The following is a 17,065-nucleotide window of genomic DNA, read 5'->3' on the forward strand; positions in this document are numbered from 1 at the left end:
GAATCTTAAAGTGCTTAGCTTGAATCTTCAGCTCAGCATAACCTGCCCCAGAATCCCAATGCCTTTGACCCAGACCACATACATACAACATTTCAACAGTATCAGGCTGAGCCTTTCAGGCAGTTCAGACTTCAGAATCAACTGTTTCTTTTTTTTAATCTTTTCCAGTTTTCCTACAACTACCACATTTTGTTCCATCATTATTTGTTCTCCTCTTTCTAACCTTTTAATGGCTGGATATGTGATAATATACTCACAGTATGTCCAACCATAAATCTGCCCTCATCCGCCAGGTTTCAACCACCTGGCATGAGCGCAGATGCTAAAAGCACATCATGACATAGACAGTTACTTCAGTTTTATTAGTAAATGAAAAGAGGCTTGTCTTGCTGACATTTATCAGGACATTACAATAAAAGATGGTGTGTATAAACACAAGGACTAGTTATTTTGTAGACAGATAGATAAAATAATTTAGTGCTCATACATTGTGCTTACAGTAAACGAGAAGTTAACTCTGGTAACAGAAAGTTTATTCTCTAAGTTGTTACATTATTCAGGTACACGTTCTTTGCCCTCTGCTTGCTATAGAATTGTTTTTCTTTCTCATAATCCTTGATATTGGTTCATCTGTATTCTATAAATGTCCCTCTTTCTGTTAAGGAAAGCCATTGATGAGGAGGCAAATATCAACTGTCAACAGGCCGCTCAAGTTAATTATTAAGTTAATGGAATTTTCCCAGTGTTGTCAATCGATAGCAGTTGCCTTGTTATCGATCTGTGTCACTCATCTTTGATGAGTGCTGATCAAAATCCAATTAGAAAGCTGTGTGTCAGACGGGCTATCAGATCATGGAGGGGTAGAGCTCAGATAGATGGAGGACAGAGAGAACAAGAGACAGCAAGAGAGACTGTGTTTAAAAAAATGGAATTAATGAAAATGAATCTTTCAGGAAAGTAATAGTTTTCACAATCATTACTTACTTTCAAATATTCCAAATGGTCTTGGCAACTTAAGGGGAGACTCTTCAATTACAAAACACTTTTGACCAAAACGTAATATGTGTCATATACATGGAACATTCCAGGGCAAAGTTTGCAAGTTACAAAACCAAGCAAAAGCAATCCAACAGTAATCAGAATATGGGGAGGCAACTGAATAATAGGGCCTTTCTTTACAGAAAGCACATGTGCAAATAATGAAATTAACGATCTTACTGGGACACTTGAATACAACAGAGCCTTCGTTAATGTTATTAGTAACACCTGTTCTCTAATTACTGTGACTAAACAAAATGTCTGCTGTGAAAAAGACCTACGGAGATCAATGACAGACCCAGATCTTCTTTATTTAAATGTCCCAGTAAGACATGAGCAGTGAGCCAAAATGAACAATACCAGGGTCCTGGATGTAGAACACCTAAATGGAATGCAGCCATTATGAATCATCATTATTCAGTTGCACCTGTGCTTTGCCTTTTCTTCCTATGACATGTTGAAATATCTGCTGTGAAAAAGATATTTTTTAATGTTTCATTTTGTGTTAAGAGTGATGGGGTTTTAGATAGTGCTCACAGTGTCAGATTAGGAAATATGTACAAACATTGCATTCATATGCACATAGACACACAGTATCCACAGACAGTAAACATGAACAGGTGTCAGACCTTTTCAGCAGCTTTGGGATACTTGGAGTCCTTGAAATGCCTGGGATGACTCCTGAACTCTGTGTCTGTGGTTTCCCTTCCAGGACTGGCTGAGTAAGTTTGGCTACCTCCCGCCCCCTGACCCAGTTACTGGTCAGCTTCAGACCAAGGAGGCCCTGACCAAGGCCATCAAAGCCATGCAGAAGTACGGAGGGCTGAAGGAGACTGGAGTCTTAGGTATGTGGCTGTGGGTGATCGCGATGAAAGGGGAGGATTATATTGGCACTTTGGATGGATGAAAGCACTATGTGTGCGTTTACTTCCTGATTACAGTATGTGTGAGTGAGAGAGGGACTAAAGTGTACCTGGGGGAAAAAATACAACCTAAAATTTTACCCTATAATATTGAATACAATCCAAGCAACACAAACACAAGATTTGACTTTAGAAACTGCTACTAGGTTGAGTCAATCATTGGGACAAAACAACCATTGAACATCAGAAAGGTAAAATACATTTCAGGTCCTGTGTATTGGATTTCATTAGATTGCTTACACGCCTTGAGACACCTTGTAAACATAAATCATCCTTCTCTGTCACCCATAACCGCAGTAGAATGACAATACTGCATACTATGTGATTGATAATAGTGGTATGTGTAAAACAGAATAACAGTATATTGATTAGTATACCTTCTGCTATTGTCTTGTACAAATAATTTTTCGCACATACAGAACATACTGTCAGCCTCACATGAACATGCACGCCACGTGCAAACACACACACACACACACACACACACACACACACACACACACAAATTCTAGTCTACAAACAACATCATTCTTTAGCATACACGCCACTAGTCCACCTCAGCTCACATACACAACTGTAGAGGGTATAAAGCATGATACTGTTAAATGGTTCTGTGACAGTGGTGTGTGTTTGTGTGAACAAGTCTAATTTATGGACAATAGTGTGTGAGAGAGAGTGTGACTGTGCATGTGATAGTGTATTGTACAGAGCAAGTATGATTTATGGTCAAAGCGGCCACTCATAACCTCCTGTACATTCACATATAAATGCATATGAGCACATGCAGTATAGTATGAGTTACAGCTACTTAAACAGTCATTTGCAAACATATGTTGAACCGTAGTGGTGGATGTCTTCCACTGTGTTTATGTTAAACAGAATATGTGTTAAGTAGCTTACGTTTTCCAGCTGTCATAAAACTATGTTATAATAATATTAGGTTTATTTAATGTCCCTTCATTAGTCTGTATCACAATTACATCTCCTCTCCCCTTTAGATCACGCCACACTGGGTCTAATGAAAACACCCAGATGTTCTCTGCCAGATGTTTCTGAGGCGGAGGTCACATCGGGCCGCAGGAAACGAGGCTTGAACCCTCAGAACAAATGGAGTAAGAGGCATCTATCCTGGAGGTAGGGATACATGAAATGCACACTATGATTAGGTGACTCTTCCTCAAGAAATCTTTTGGTTTCTGGATCTATTTTGGCTCAGAGGCAGAGCATGAAATGCATGGAATGGTTTTTGCGCACCGACAATAATTGCATCTCCACATCTATGCAGTTCTACTCCAAACTCATTTGTATGACTCCTAAAGATAAAAGGCTGCGTCACAGAGTCATTCTGCAGTTTATACTGTACATGATAAAATAAGATGCTTTAAGTGCAGCTGGACCATCTGTCAGGGATACAGCTTAGTGTTAGACAGCAGAGGAAGAGGCAGTGAAACATGGTTGGCCTGAGCTGATTTACACACACTATCAGGAGTGATTCAACAAGGAGATGATCTAATCGGGTGTGTCGCTGGTTTGTGTAATGTGTAATCTACACATTATTGCAGTAGATGCAAACAAACACGCACACACAAGCACATGCAGAAAATGCAATACAAATACATCCACACTGTCCACTTCCACGCGATGTTGGATTTCCCATTCTCTCTCCCTGTCAGCCGTCAGTCACAAGTCATGATAGTCTCACCACAACTTCTGATAAAATCTCCCCACTGCTCTCTTTGGCCATTCGTGGGCAGTAACCTCTCCCAGATTTCAGCCAACACTGTTGTTGTGGGAACAACAACACGGAAAGTCTGCAAAGTTTTTGCCTACGCAACATATTACGCAGTAACATGGCGGACGAAAGTAAATATTAGGTTAATAGTAAGAAACATTTTATCCAGTCACGTATTGCATATACATTTTTTGCATTTGTAATATGGTATTAGGTTAGACCGTGACCTAGATTAGTAAGGAACGGTTTTTATGAGCATTACATATAATGATGATAACTGATAACAAGCCAGGTAAAGCAATATTTTAGTGGTTTTAGGGAATGTACTAGTGCAGCAACCAGTCTTAGACAAAATCACTAATATAAGACTTTAAACTGGATATAAATACTGGAAACAGCTGAACAATAAAATACAACACATCTTCTTTGTAGCGTCCATGTGTTTTCCCACATTACGACTTAAAGCTCATGAACATACCGAAGTCGGAACAACGACTTCCAAAATGGGGAAATGGACTGAGGAGCACATGAATGCAGCATAAGTCTTGAATTAGTCTCGCTTTGCCAGACCCTCCTCCAGTGAACGCTGGAGGAGGGTCTGGCTACTCCACATAGCATTCAGGGATGGGAGGAAAGCGTGCTCTGGTTTATTGGCATTTCTTTAAACCAATCACAATCGTCTTGAACGGTGCTAAGCACCAGGGAAAGCCGCGGTGCCGCTGCAAAATAGGCTCAGAAGGAACTTGTTTTGGTGGAACGTGTACGTTTAAAAGTTGTTTTAGTCATGCAACAGAAAACTCAGATTGGACAGATAGTCTAGCTAGCTGTCTGGATTTACCCTGCAGAGATCTGAGAACAGGTTAATTATAGTCCTCATAAATCGACCAGAGTTTACAATGCCAACACAAAGGAAGCCCAAGGCAACGGATATCCGGCCTAAATGAGTGAAATCCAGCGGATTTTCTGTTGGCAACGGAGCTGTCCCAGAAGCGGAACGTCAAGGATATAGACTAGTCTTGAACCAACTTGTTTGATGATGTGACAGACCAATTATCAGCTGATTACCAATTGAAACCATGCATTGTACAGCCACTGCTATTATGTGGCTTACTGCACATGCAGACAATTAGAGGTTAAGCACTTTGCGTTTAGTGCTAATTAGAAAATTGTAGCATGCTAACATGCTGAACTTAGATGGTGAATCTGATACACAACAGCATAGCGTTTTCACTGCCCACTGCTCCTAATTAGTTAGGATGGGTTAAATGCAGAGGATACATTCCTCGTACAGTATATGTACTTGGCAAATAAAAAACATCTTATTATTATCATTACATTTAGTCATGCTAATGAGACATTTTGGCAAACAAAAATAACCTGGCAAGTAGTAACCACAGCTACATTCAATGCCGCTCTTCTTTTCTACATTTTATTCTTCTCCTCTCATTAATTGCTAGTGTTTTGCTTAGCCATTTTTCACGAGTGTAAGTTGTTAAATTGCTTAAGTTTAGATGAGGAGCAGGTTGTTTACTGCTGACAGGTCAGTATGGCATCTCTGCTCAGTGGCGTGTTGTTTTGCCAGGAGCTGTGTGTACTTGACAGTAGGAACACACTGAAAAGACAGGCAGGCTGTGAAAGACCTGGCTATGCTTTCAGAATATGTGATGCTGAGATATTATTTATCAAGAAAGTAAATTTGGTTTTGCAAGTGTATACACAAGCAGTAGGGCTGCAGCTATCGATTATTTTAGTAATCGAGTATTCTACCGATTATTCCATCGATTAATCGAGTAATCGGATAAGAAATACATAGTTTGGTTACATTTTCGGAAAAAGCAACATTTTTATTGCCTACATTGCTTACAATATCATATCTCAAACATATTAAGTGCATTCAAGTGCCATGTTACATTGTTTTTTAAAGAAAACGTTTTTTTCAAATGATATCAACCTCAAACTAAGGCATACATTAAACATACATAAACATTACCTTAAGTTGTACAACTTAACTTTCAGAACTACAAGTTTCAACCTGAGACTGATCTGTATATAGGCCTATATGTAAATATTAGTTCTACTCAACCTATTTTCATTTATATATTTGATTACAATGCTACACAGCTCTGTTACACTTATGCTAGTAGATCGTTGATCAGCTGTTTCTCCGTGGAGAGAGAGTGAGAGAGAGTGGTGCGCAACAATCAGCTGTTTTTCCGAAGGGATAGTCAATGCGTCAGCTCTTTAGATCAGATTGTGGTCACTGCTACGTATTTTCTTGTCTTTGTTTTTGGTAGTGTTTGTGTTTGGTGTAGTTTCATCGTCCATACGACTCTGTGATTTACTTTTGTCGGGTCCGCTTCGTGGAATGGATCATTAAGTTAGACTCAATGTTTTGTGTTGAGATGCTGAAGCCTTGACGTCGTGCTATTATTGTGGTAAGCTAGTTTGATTTTGCAGTAGACATACTGTACAGAGTTTTCCTTTTAATTACGTTTGAACTGATTCCAAACTTTGGACACTTTCTGTCGTTTTCTCCAGCCTGTCTCTTCTCTTAGCTATCTCACTGTTTACGCTCTGGCATGTGTCGCCAGCAGCAGACTGAGCCTGAGCAGCGTCTGGTGTGCAACAGTAATAATGATCCGTGCGGAAACACCGTCCGTCAGCGATACAACGTTGGTAACATTGATTTAACGAAGCTTCGAGGCAAGTCATTTTGCATCGAGGATTTTTTGTAATCAAATTATTTGAGTTATTCGAGGAATCGTTTCAGCCCTACACAGCACTGAGAATGCACGTGAGTGAAAAAAAGGTAGCAGTGATCTGTTTGGTGGACAAGGGCTGGGCAATATATTGATATTATATCGATATCATGAGACTAGATATCATCTTAAATTTTGGACTTTGTTCTTTCACAAATATGTGTTCATTCATGTGTAATTATTTCCACCAACTAATCAAAGTATTCTCGTAAGCGTAGAATCTGCCATTTAGAATCGTTCAGAATACATACGAGCGAGTCGCTCGAATGGCGGCAGCCATGTTGCGCCTCCATCTTTAAAATACATTAGCCAAAGAGGGACGTACCTCCGCCTTTCGCGCCTTTACAATCAGTGGCACCAGACGGGAGACTACTCGCGACTGCCGGCAGATTTGAAAGCCTGTTGAAGATGGAGGATCACACCTAAGATGACCTCCTCATCATTTTTGATTTACGCTGTAAACATTGCCTTACACTATTCATCTCGTAAAATATACAGAATAACGATAGCACTGATACTTGTACTGGAAGCCATGTTAATCTTGGCATACGGCCACCGTAGGAGTTAAAACGCGCTCGGAATGGGAGGGGCTAGAAAGTAATATTCAGTTGATTGTCATATACAGTTTCATCGCTAGATGGGAGAAATTCTTACACAGTGCAGCTTTAAGTTTTGTCTTTTCCTGGTTTTAAGGGGTTACAGTAAAGTGATGTTATTTTCTGAACTTACCAGACTGTTCTAGCTGTTCTATTATTTGCCTTTAACCATTTGGCTAATTGTGGAGATATTTAGTTAAAGCACCAATAGTCAACCCTATAATGTGGTTGCAATATCAACATATTATTTGGTATTTGGTCAAGAATATCGTGATATCTGATTTTCTCCATATGACCCAGCCCTATAGCAGACAAGTACCAGTTAAACAAATGTTTATGTACCTGAGGAAAGCCTTTATTTCAGCCATTGCAGCCCAAGTTAAGGAGAGTAAGTACACAGGCCATATGGGCCAAGGCAACTTGCAGAGGAACGATGACCTGAGGAGGCTAATAGATCTACGGTAGGAAACAAGAACAGCAAAATGAAGCGAGATGCGGAGGGAAAGCAGGACATCAGGGCACTGGAGGATTGAAGAAACAGGTCGATAAGCAAGAACGATGGGAAGGCTGTGGGAGCATGAGGGAGTGAGGGGGCTGCTGTAGTTACTGCAAAAGCAGGACACAACATAAAGTACAGCTCGGCTGAGAGAAGATGGTGAAGATGATGAGGCAGCAGGATGAGTTGCATAATATTGTGTTGAGCTCATTTCAAAGACACAAAGACCTAAAAAAATATCGGTCTGCTTATTTACTGAGTTCCCTGCCAAACACTGTTTTGCAGCGGCAGGAGCAACAGATCAGACTGCGAGAGGGATGAGTTCAGAGGGATGAATCACTTGTCACCGGGGGCAGGATGGCTACGGCTTATTGATAATACCAAATTACCTGGTGACTTTATCCCTGTGGCATTGCCTTGTTGAAATAATCCCCCACATCCACCTAGGGGAGGATTTCTGTCAGCGATACAGACATTTCTTTGGGGTCAAGATATGATTGCATGGGGGCTCTCGTGAGGTCTCAGCTGACCTGGAAAACTGAGTGGCAGCAGTCCAGCATCTCATTGCAGCGAAGCTGTTGCACAGAGTCTGCTTCGGGGGGGAACCAGCATGCACACTGCTGTGAAGACCTGCAGTTTTATGACTGGAACATTTAGCTTTTTCTCATCACTGGCTCTCTCTTTTTACTCTCTTCTTCTCTCCATCCTACTGCTGTCCATCACACGCCTCGCGATGCTCTTCTGGCTCCACACATCTTTGTGAAATAAGGCAGCACAAAGCCACCTTTCGACTCACAGCTCTTATATTTGCCTGTAAAGAAGCCAAGTTTTACTGGAAATTGAGACATATAGTACGGAGCTTGTGTCTTTTGTAGATTTCTTTTCAGCCTGGAGCTCCTGCCAAGAAACAGATGGTACATTTATAGTGCTTTTATTATAAACACTTGTGGATTACTTGTTGGTTTCAGATTTAGTCACATTTTGAGAGGTGGCCATATGGTGTGGTTTATCAACAGAGCAACATAGGAAAGCATAGATATTCTATACGGAATCTCAGCCCCCCTCGGGTGTGTTTGGATGTAATTTAATGAAAGCATTTCTTTTTATCCAGGTATTTTGTTTATTGTGGAAGATGTATCGTTCCTTGCATGCTTCTTTATTAGATAAATATTTACTGTAATGTTCTGGTGCTGAACTAATTTGTGAGTTGCAAAATCATCAGTTACACATTCAACCACTCAAAAGCATACACCTTTTACCTTCTATTGTATCCTGTGCCTTTATTCAGCTCCAAGGTCCGTGTATTGTTGATGCCACGCAGAGAACATTTATCTGCAATAGATGAAGTACTGAGGTACTGAATTGTGCTGAAATACTTCAGTTTGGGAAAACACCTACCTAGACTATTGAATAGGTATTCACTTAGGACTGTATGTTTGGCTTGAATAGTAGTGATGTTAACTTTAGAGTGGCGGTCAGAACACACAGAACTCTTTTTACTGACTTTATCTTAACACAACAGCACATCATTTGCAAGCAATGATGCTTGCAGGTGTTGAGTTGAAGAAATATGAACAAATAAAAATGCCAAATATAATGACAATTCACATAAGCAGATGACTTAAATGGGCTATTACTAGAAGTATTAATGATTTTGTGCAATCAAGCTACCAGTGCACATATGCTTCATAAGCTTAAGCAACAAATAAACAGTGAAGTTATATTTATCCAGTTTCAAATACACACAAGAAATACATTATACTTACTGCTCCATTAGGTTGCAATGCAAAAAGACTTCCATTTCATTTACATACCAGAATGCCAACATTGTCCAAATCAGCTTAACTAGCACTGGCATAAGCAAGCCGCACGATAAGTAGATTAGCTCGGCTTCTGTAAAACAGCCTTCATAAAAATCAATCAGTGTGCGGAGAAAGACTCAATAAAAGTCGCGTTCAGTCAGAAAAAAAACTGGTTTTACTCGTGGTTAGTCAGAGACACACACAACTCACACCACTTGGATGCAGTAAAGTGCACTTTGAGCTCTGTTCTGCCGACGTGCCTCTTGCTATGTCGTTTTACTGTATTACTGACTGCACAGCTCCATGTGCTCAATAGCACAATGTGCAGTTTGCCACAAGAGGACACTTGGTCAACATTCAACAGCCTTTTGTATATATTCTACAGGTGTGTTAAAGCAGTACCTCAATATAAAAACCAACATATTGTAAATGGACTCCTGAGATAATATTTCGTAATAGAGTCTGTAATGGCAAAACTAATTATAACTATTAATTATAACATAGTTTGGCTAAAGACCTTGCAAGGATGGTTTCATAGACATTCATCTGTCAGATAAGATGTAAAACCTCTATAAGCACATACTGTAGTCACTTTACAACTGTAAAAAAGAACTTAACACAGCCATTTTATTTACCTGCTATCTAGAAGGTTTATTAGGTTTACTTGCAATAACTTATTATTGTTATATTTGCTCATATTCATGTCATTACATGCATTATCTTGACCGTTGGGAAATTAATCTCTCTGTTTGAGTGCAACAGAAATCCAGCCTATTAAAAGGATATATTGTATTGTGGATTATTATATATTTACATATTCATTTTATATGTATTATTTATTTATTTCTTCCTGCCCCGCCATGGTTTCTATAGCATCATTACTTTTGTAAGGGGGGATAGGAGTGGGCTGTGTTTTGGTGGACAGATATTCATTTGTCGTGTAATGCATTATTTACACGTAAATTACATTGTAAAACATTGCCCTCTTCTTATTGATTTAAAGGTAAAAGGATTTGTCTCCGAAACCTGTTAAGATCTATGTAATGGCTTTCCTTTTCTTACAATTCGATAAATGGGAGATTTCCTTTTCAGACAAGGGACATTAAGTGAGACTAACACATTCACAAATTCAATTTCTCAGAAACAAGCATACCCTGCTTCAAAATAAGTCAAGTAGTGTATTACTTTCAAATTAAAAGCATGTTATTATCCACATTCTGATTACCTTTTTTGGCATGGTATTTGCAAAAACACTGATTTCAGTATCACAAAAAAAAAGTATTTTTTATGCGTATCAAGTCTCTACTGTGCTGTTTTTTTAAAATTACAGACTAGGGCTGCACAATATATCGTTTTTTTTATCATCATCGCGATATCAACTGGCGCAATATACATATCGCGAAAAGTTGCGACATATCGCAATAGACACTATGAGATTTTTTATGTTAGTTGAAAGAAAATATCAGTAGACGACAGCACTTTAAAGTGTAACTGTCACTTTTTTAGTGGTGCCTGTTATTGTCAATTCAATGTTCAATTTGTTCAATAAAAGAATGTTAGAAATGATTTCCTTTATTTGTTTTAAATTCAACAAGCAATTTTTTTGTATTTTAGAAGAATACTGAAAGCAACAGAAAGGCAGAACTGAGTAGATTTTAATATCTGTTCATTTATCGCAAGTAATATCGTCATCGTGATATTCAACAACGTTATCGCGGATCGCATATTTTCCTCATATTGTGCAGCCCTATTACAGACCTCATTATACTTCTACCTTTTTTTATACATTTCTTTGATTTCCCAGTAAAGTAAGTAAACAAGTATTTCTTTGTTTAAAACAAATGACAAAAAATAAACCAGTCAGCAAGATTCCAAATATTAATTTCCGTTTCTTTTGTCAATCAAGGATGTAGTTAATAGTCAGGTTTAGATAGATATTGTCATTAAAAGCATGAATAAGTGGTGAATCATCATGAACACTGCATATTGCATCTTTTAGCTTGCTTACTCTCATCCCTCCTTCATTCCCATCCACCTATACCAATGCCCTTTTCTCTTCTCCTTCCTCGTGCTATTTCCTCCTCTTCCATCCTCTGTTTGTCAGCTAAGCACCATAGCGAAAGATTCACAGTCCGTCCAGGACTGCCTGCTCGGTAGTGTCAGGGTGTGCTTTGATGTAAGCAGTTCTTTATGGAGGTATTATATTTGATTGATGTGGAAACGTCGGACGGTAGACTCTGTTCTCAGATATTTATTTGTGAGTCAATGATGCACACTCAGATGCTCTGCTGCTGCTAGCCCTCAGCCACTGAGCCAATGATGACTCCTGCTCTATGCTGCAGCTAAAAACTCTGACATCTGCACTTTCTTTTTCCTTTAAACTTTGCTGGCTCATGTGCTCATCACTTCCTAACTGCTCATCAGTCACGGCCATGAAATCTGAAGAAAATAAACATTCACGCCATGATCACACAGCCATCAGCTTTGACCAGCCACAAGTTTATTCTTTTAGGGCTGAGCTGAGAAATCCATGCAATGAAATGACTTGATCACAACTTTTGCCTATTATCAACAATTTTTTGGTCTGACTTGTTTTAACCTGGCGATAATTACAATTTAGAGCTACTGTGATAACCTGGTTACGAGAGCAAATTCAAACATTGTGTGTTGCCGTGTGACCACATCAAAGGAATGCCTCCCCTTATAATAGCAGAATAAAACAACTGAAATGTCCACTTGACTGTCCACAAGATTTGACCAACAGCTTCAAAATATCTTCCTTATTGAAAACACTTAATCCAACAAAAAGAATGTCCTCCCCTCCCAAAACAAAACTCCAAAAGTAATCAAACTCGTCAGCCTTGGCTTGATTCGCTGCTCAGTCTTTAGGGACCTCAGTACACACTCGTTTCCCTGTTGTCTTTAGTTGCACAAGGCACCACCATAAGAGGGAGCTAAATGTGTTTGTTTTTTATAGCGGGAGGCTGCCCGGCTCCAACCTTTCTCCTCTGCCACTCCTCACAAACAAAAATAAAAGATTCCAACAGTTCCGTAAATAAAACCATTTCAGTCAAGGCCTGAAAGAACAAGATCCATAGTACAAGCGGCTGAAATGGGTTTCCTCAGGAGGATGGCTGGCGTCTCCCTTAAGGCCCTGACACACCAACGCGATAATCGGCTGTTGGACAGTCTGGCGAGGTCATCGACTCAAGTCTGTTCACTGTGTTCCGTGCCATCGTCCATCGGAGGGGCCATCTGCCTTCATTTTGGCCGATTTGACATGTTGAATCGGAGGGCGGGCAGTCGGACTCATTGACCAATCTGATTGGTGTAGTGCTAACACGGAAATGATGAGCGGGACGAACGCCTCTCAAAATCTGACGAAAATCTTTTAAACTGACCTTTGTCGATCTGAAATGAAGACAGATTCAGCAACTGCATGGCCTATTTCTCGCTTAAAATGTTTTCAGAAACACTTTGCAGTTAACTATTTTCGTAAAATACGAGATCGTATTTCCGAACGAGCCGCCATTATGGCCGGCTGGAGAAGCCAGACCCACGTGATGCGTTTGTCATTTCCGGTTTTCATTTTAGCGCCGCCTGCTGTTATAGAGACGTATTACGTCTCGCGCACACGCAGAACGTACACTCAAGTCGGCGTCGCTTTGGTGTGTTCCGAGGCACTTTTTTTGACCAACTCGGGGAGACTGATCAGTCCGACAATTCTGCCAACGGTCGGCCGTCGGGTTGGTGTGTAAGAGCCATTAGAGATAGGGTGAGAAGCTCAGTCATCCGTGAGGAACTCGGAGTAGAGCCGCTGCTCCTTTGCGTCGAAAGGAGCACAAAGCTGTGGTTTTATGAAGAGTTACATGCAAGTACTTCTTGGCCAGATGCAGTGACCTCCTGGAGTGTTGTCATCACAGTAAGGTTGCCAGGCAAATAGAGGAGTCAGAAAGCAAATTTATTTATTTGTATTTTTTCACATGTCAATTCCTTTAAGTACACTGCCATCATCAAACGGGTGCATTGGATAGATGCTGCAGTGAGACTTTTAAAAAGTTTAAAAGTTTTGACTTGGGTCACACAGAAAATGACAGTAAAAGATATGTCATTACTGGAAGGATCATTTCATCTGGTTTATTTGTTAGAGCATTTTTATGTCATCATAGTCTCAGTCTTGACTTGTCATTGTCAAATATATCCTTGAGGAACAATGTTGTCATAGTTTGGTCATGACATATTAATTCAACATATTCAATTACTCACTGAAAAAAATAGCTCATCATGTCAAGTAAAATAAGACTATATAATTAAGGTTGATATAAGGTAAATATATCTGCTCAGTTCACCTGTAGTTCAATTGTAGTTATTGTTATTAGGAGGAACACATAAACACAAAACTAAATACTGGGCAAACTGTTTATTTAAACATCAGATCTGACTGCAGGTCGGTCGCTTAATTAAAACATAATCAATAAGGTTGTTAAAATCAAGGTGTATTATTGACAAACTGACAAGATCCCAGCCATGCTTCGTGAGGTTAACCAAATTTAAAGGAGGCACCACAGGGATATGACACCTGGTTTATTTACTATGCACCTATAGACACAAGCAGTTCCCGGGGCTCCTCACTTCATCTGAGATGCAGAGCAGGAATGTTCTCACCTTGGCTGACCTACCGTCAATTACACACACACACACACACACACACACACAGACTCACTATCTGACACGCATAATGGATGCACATACATACTCGCACAGTGACAAACCCATGCACTCTGCCTCTCCATCTTTCTCTCTCATCAACAGTCTCCCGAACACACACAAACACACAGACGTACACAATTGCCCACCCTCGTCCGTCTGAATTAGGACTAATAAGCAGCTGAGCTGTCCGTGGAGGTTGAGCCATTTGCACTGACCTTGGCTAGCTGTGGTTTGCAGTGAGGGTCAGACACTCAGGCAGTATGAATAAGTGAATGTTGTGTGAACAAATCAACCCCAAGAACAAAATCATACTCACCGCACACCACAGTTCTCCCCACAGAATAGGCGATCTAATTAGATGACTAGCTGCATACATCTTCATCTTAATGAGGTAGAAACTCCTCTTCAAACTACTACCACCTCATTGCTTCAAGCTGAAGTTGCTAATGCCGCCCATGTGTTTTGTGACATCATGTTGACATAGACATATTTGCTAATTAATACATTAATTAGCCGCATTAATGAAACTCATTCGCATCACTGGGTGTGTTAAAGTGTAACGGCAGAACGGGCAGCTCAAGTGTTGACTGCAGTGGGAAGCAGGAGAAAATATCAGCTTATGTAGGCAGAAACTATGGAGAGAGGTGACAGTTTCTGTTTTCATAATAAAAGGCTGATTATACCCATACCCTATCCTTTACTGTTTTTTTACATGCATATACTGAATCATAAAAGAGTGTTCATAAAACTCCTCTTTAATGCTTTCTTATTTATAGAGACGTAGTCATGGGTGTGACTAAGTATAGTCTGATAAACCTAAACCTGCAATAACTATATACACAACACTGACATATTATCACCTATTTACACATCCAGCAGACACATTGTACAATTAGCATTCATTTGGAGTTATTTTTCTGTCCACCTGGAGAATGTAAGTCCAATATCCTTTGATTATAGCCGCTAACACAGAAAAAGGAAGAGAACAGGAAAGCTTTAAAAAAGCAAAATGTGTTCAAACACTTATAGGGCTTGGAGCTCTAAAAGAAAATCAACGATATGCTGTATACACACACATCATATGGCATCACAAAGTGAAATAGGTATTGACTTCATTCCAAAAAGGAGGAAATTGAGAATGGTGATGGAGAGAATAACTGTCTGTGATGAATGAGAACAAAACTGAAAGAAAGATAATACAGAACGAGCTGACTTTTATGAGTGTGCCTTGAGAAGTGATTTGAGACATTAAAGAGACCTCGCTGGTGTGAGCTCCTCTGGCAGGTGTTCAGAAGTTTGACTTTGACAGTAAAGGTCCGGTCACCCTCAGCTACAAGCGGAGTCGTTGAAACAGCTGCTGCTCTGGCTCATGTGTGGATGAAAGGTCTGAAATGTAGCTGGTGGCCAAAGTTGTTTCGACTCAGAAGTTATCAGTAAAATATTACAGGAACAGGAATATCTACAGGAACAATTTATTCCACTCAAAACCTGAGTCGGTGAGCCTAATACGGTGTTTGAGGCAAATTGTTGTCATCAATGGAAAGAGTCACCTTTATTTAAATCTATCCCTTTGAATACATTTCTACAAAGGGCACCAAAGTCTTAACAAAATAACCCAAATATTCTGCTATAAACCAGGGTTCTTCAACAGGGTTCTTCAACCTGTTGAAGGCCTCCAAATTGTTGTTAACTTTTGAAAGTAAAAAAAAAAAAAAAAATTGAACAGTCTTAACATGGGTCCAACATATTATTAGTAAATATAACTCCCCACTGATGATAGGCTTACCTGCCTATAGGTAAGGTAGTCACTAAGGCCATCCAGAGATACAGTTCATCCTAAGGATTCACTGTGCGTCTGTATGTTTAACATTAAAACATGATTTATAAAATCATATAAACAATGATTAGGCTTTTTTTAATGGTTTAGGATTAGGGCTGCAGCTATCGATTATTTTAGTAATCGAGTATTCTACCGATTATTCCGTCGATTAATCGAGTAATCGGATAAGAAATACTTTTGTTTTATTGAAGAGCAATAATAAACAATAGTTTGGTTAAATTTTTGGAAAAAGCAACATTTTTATTGCCTACATTGCTTACAATATCATATCTCAAAAAACTAAACATATTAAGTGCATTTAAGTGTCATATTACATTGTTTTTTCAAATGATATCAACCTCAAACTAAGGCATACATTAAACATACATAAAATTACATTAAGTTGTGCAACTTAACTTTCAGAACTACAAGTTTCAACCTGAGACTGATCTGTATATAGGCCTATATGTAAATATTAGTTCTACTCAACCTATTTTCATTTATATATTTGATTACAATGCTACACAGCTCTGTTACACTTATGCTAGTAGATCGTTGATCAGCTGTTTCTCCGTGGAGAGAGAGTGAGAGAGAGTGGTGCGCAACAATCAGCTGTTTTTCCGAAGGGATAGTCAATGCGTCAGCTCTTTAGATCAGATTGTGGTCACTGCTACGTATTTTCTTGTCTTTGTTTTTGGTAGTGTTTGTGTTTGGTGTAGTTTCATCGTCCATACGACTCTGTGATTTACTTCCGCTTCGTGGAATGGATCATTAAGTTAGACTCAATGTTTTGTGTTGAGATGCTGAAGCATTGACGTCGTGCTATTATTGTGGTAAGCTAGTTTGATTTTGCAGTAGACATACTGTACAGAGTTTTCCTTTTAATTACGTTTGAACTGATTCCAAACTTTGGACACTTTCTGTCGTTTTCTCCAGCCTGTCTCTTCTCTTAGCTATCTCACTATTTACGCTCTGGCATGTGTCGCCAGCAGCAGACTGAGCCTGAGCAGCGTCTGGTGTGCAACAGTAATAATGATCCGTGCGGAAACACCGTCCGTCAGCGATACAACGTTGGTAACATTGATTTAACGAAGCTTCGAGGCAAATCATTTTGCATCGAGGATTTTTTGTAATCGAATTATTCGAGTTATTCGAGGAATCGTTTCAGCCCTACTTAGGATTCTATGCAA

At 39.5% G+C, this 17,065-nt stretch overlaps 1 protein-coding gene across 1 annotated transcript in view; it reads left to right on the forward strand.

The window, feature by feature from the left end:
• LOC144531850 (matrix metalloproteinase-17-like) overlaps positions 1 to 17,065 on the forward strand; it is an 81,323-nt gene that overhangs the window by 39,869 nt on the left and 24,389 nt on the right. Inside the window, exons 2-3 of the mRNA XM_078272178.1 lie at positions 1,751 to 1,883; positions 2,960 to 3,095. Of these exons, the coding sequence (XP_078128304.1) occupies positions 1,751 to 1,883; positions 2,960 to 3,095 (269 nt within the window). The remainder of the gene's footprint in view (positions 1 to 1,750; positions 1,884 to 2,959; positions 3,096 to 17,065) is intronic.

This window comes from Sander vitreus, chromosome 16, assembly GCF_031162955.1.
Source record: "Sander vitreus isolate 19-12246 chromosome 16, sanVit1, whole genome shotgun sequence".
Taxonomy (NCBI): Eukaryota; Metazoa; Chordata; class Actinopteri; order Perciformes; family Percidae; genus Sander; species Sander vitreus.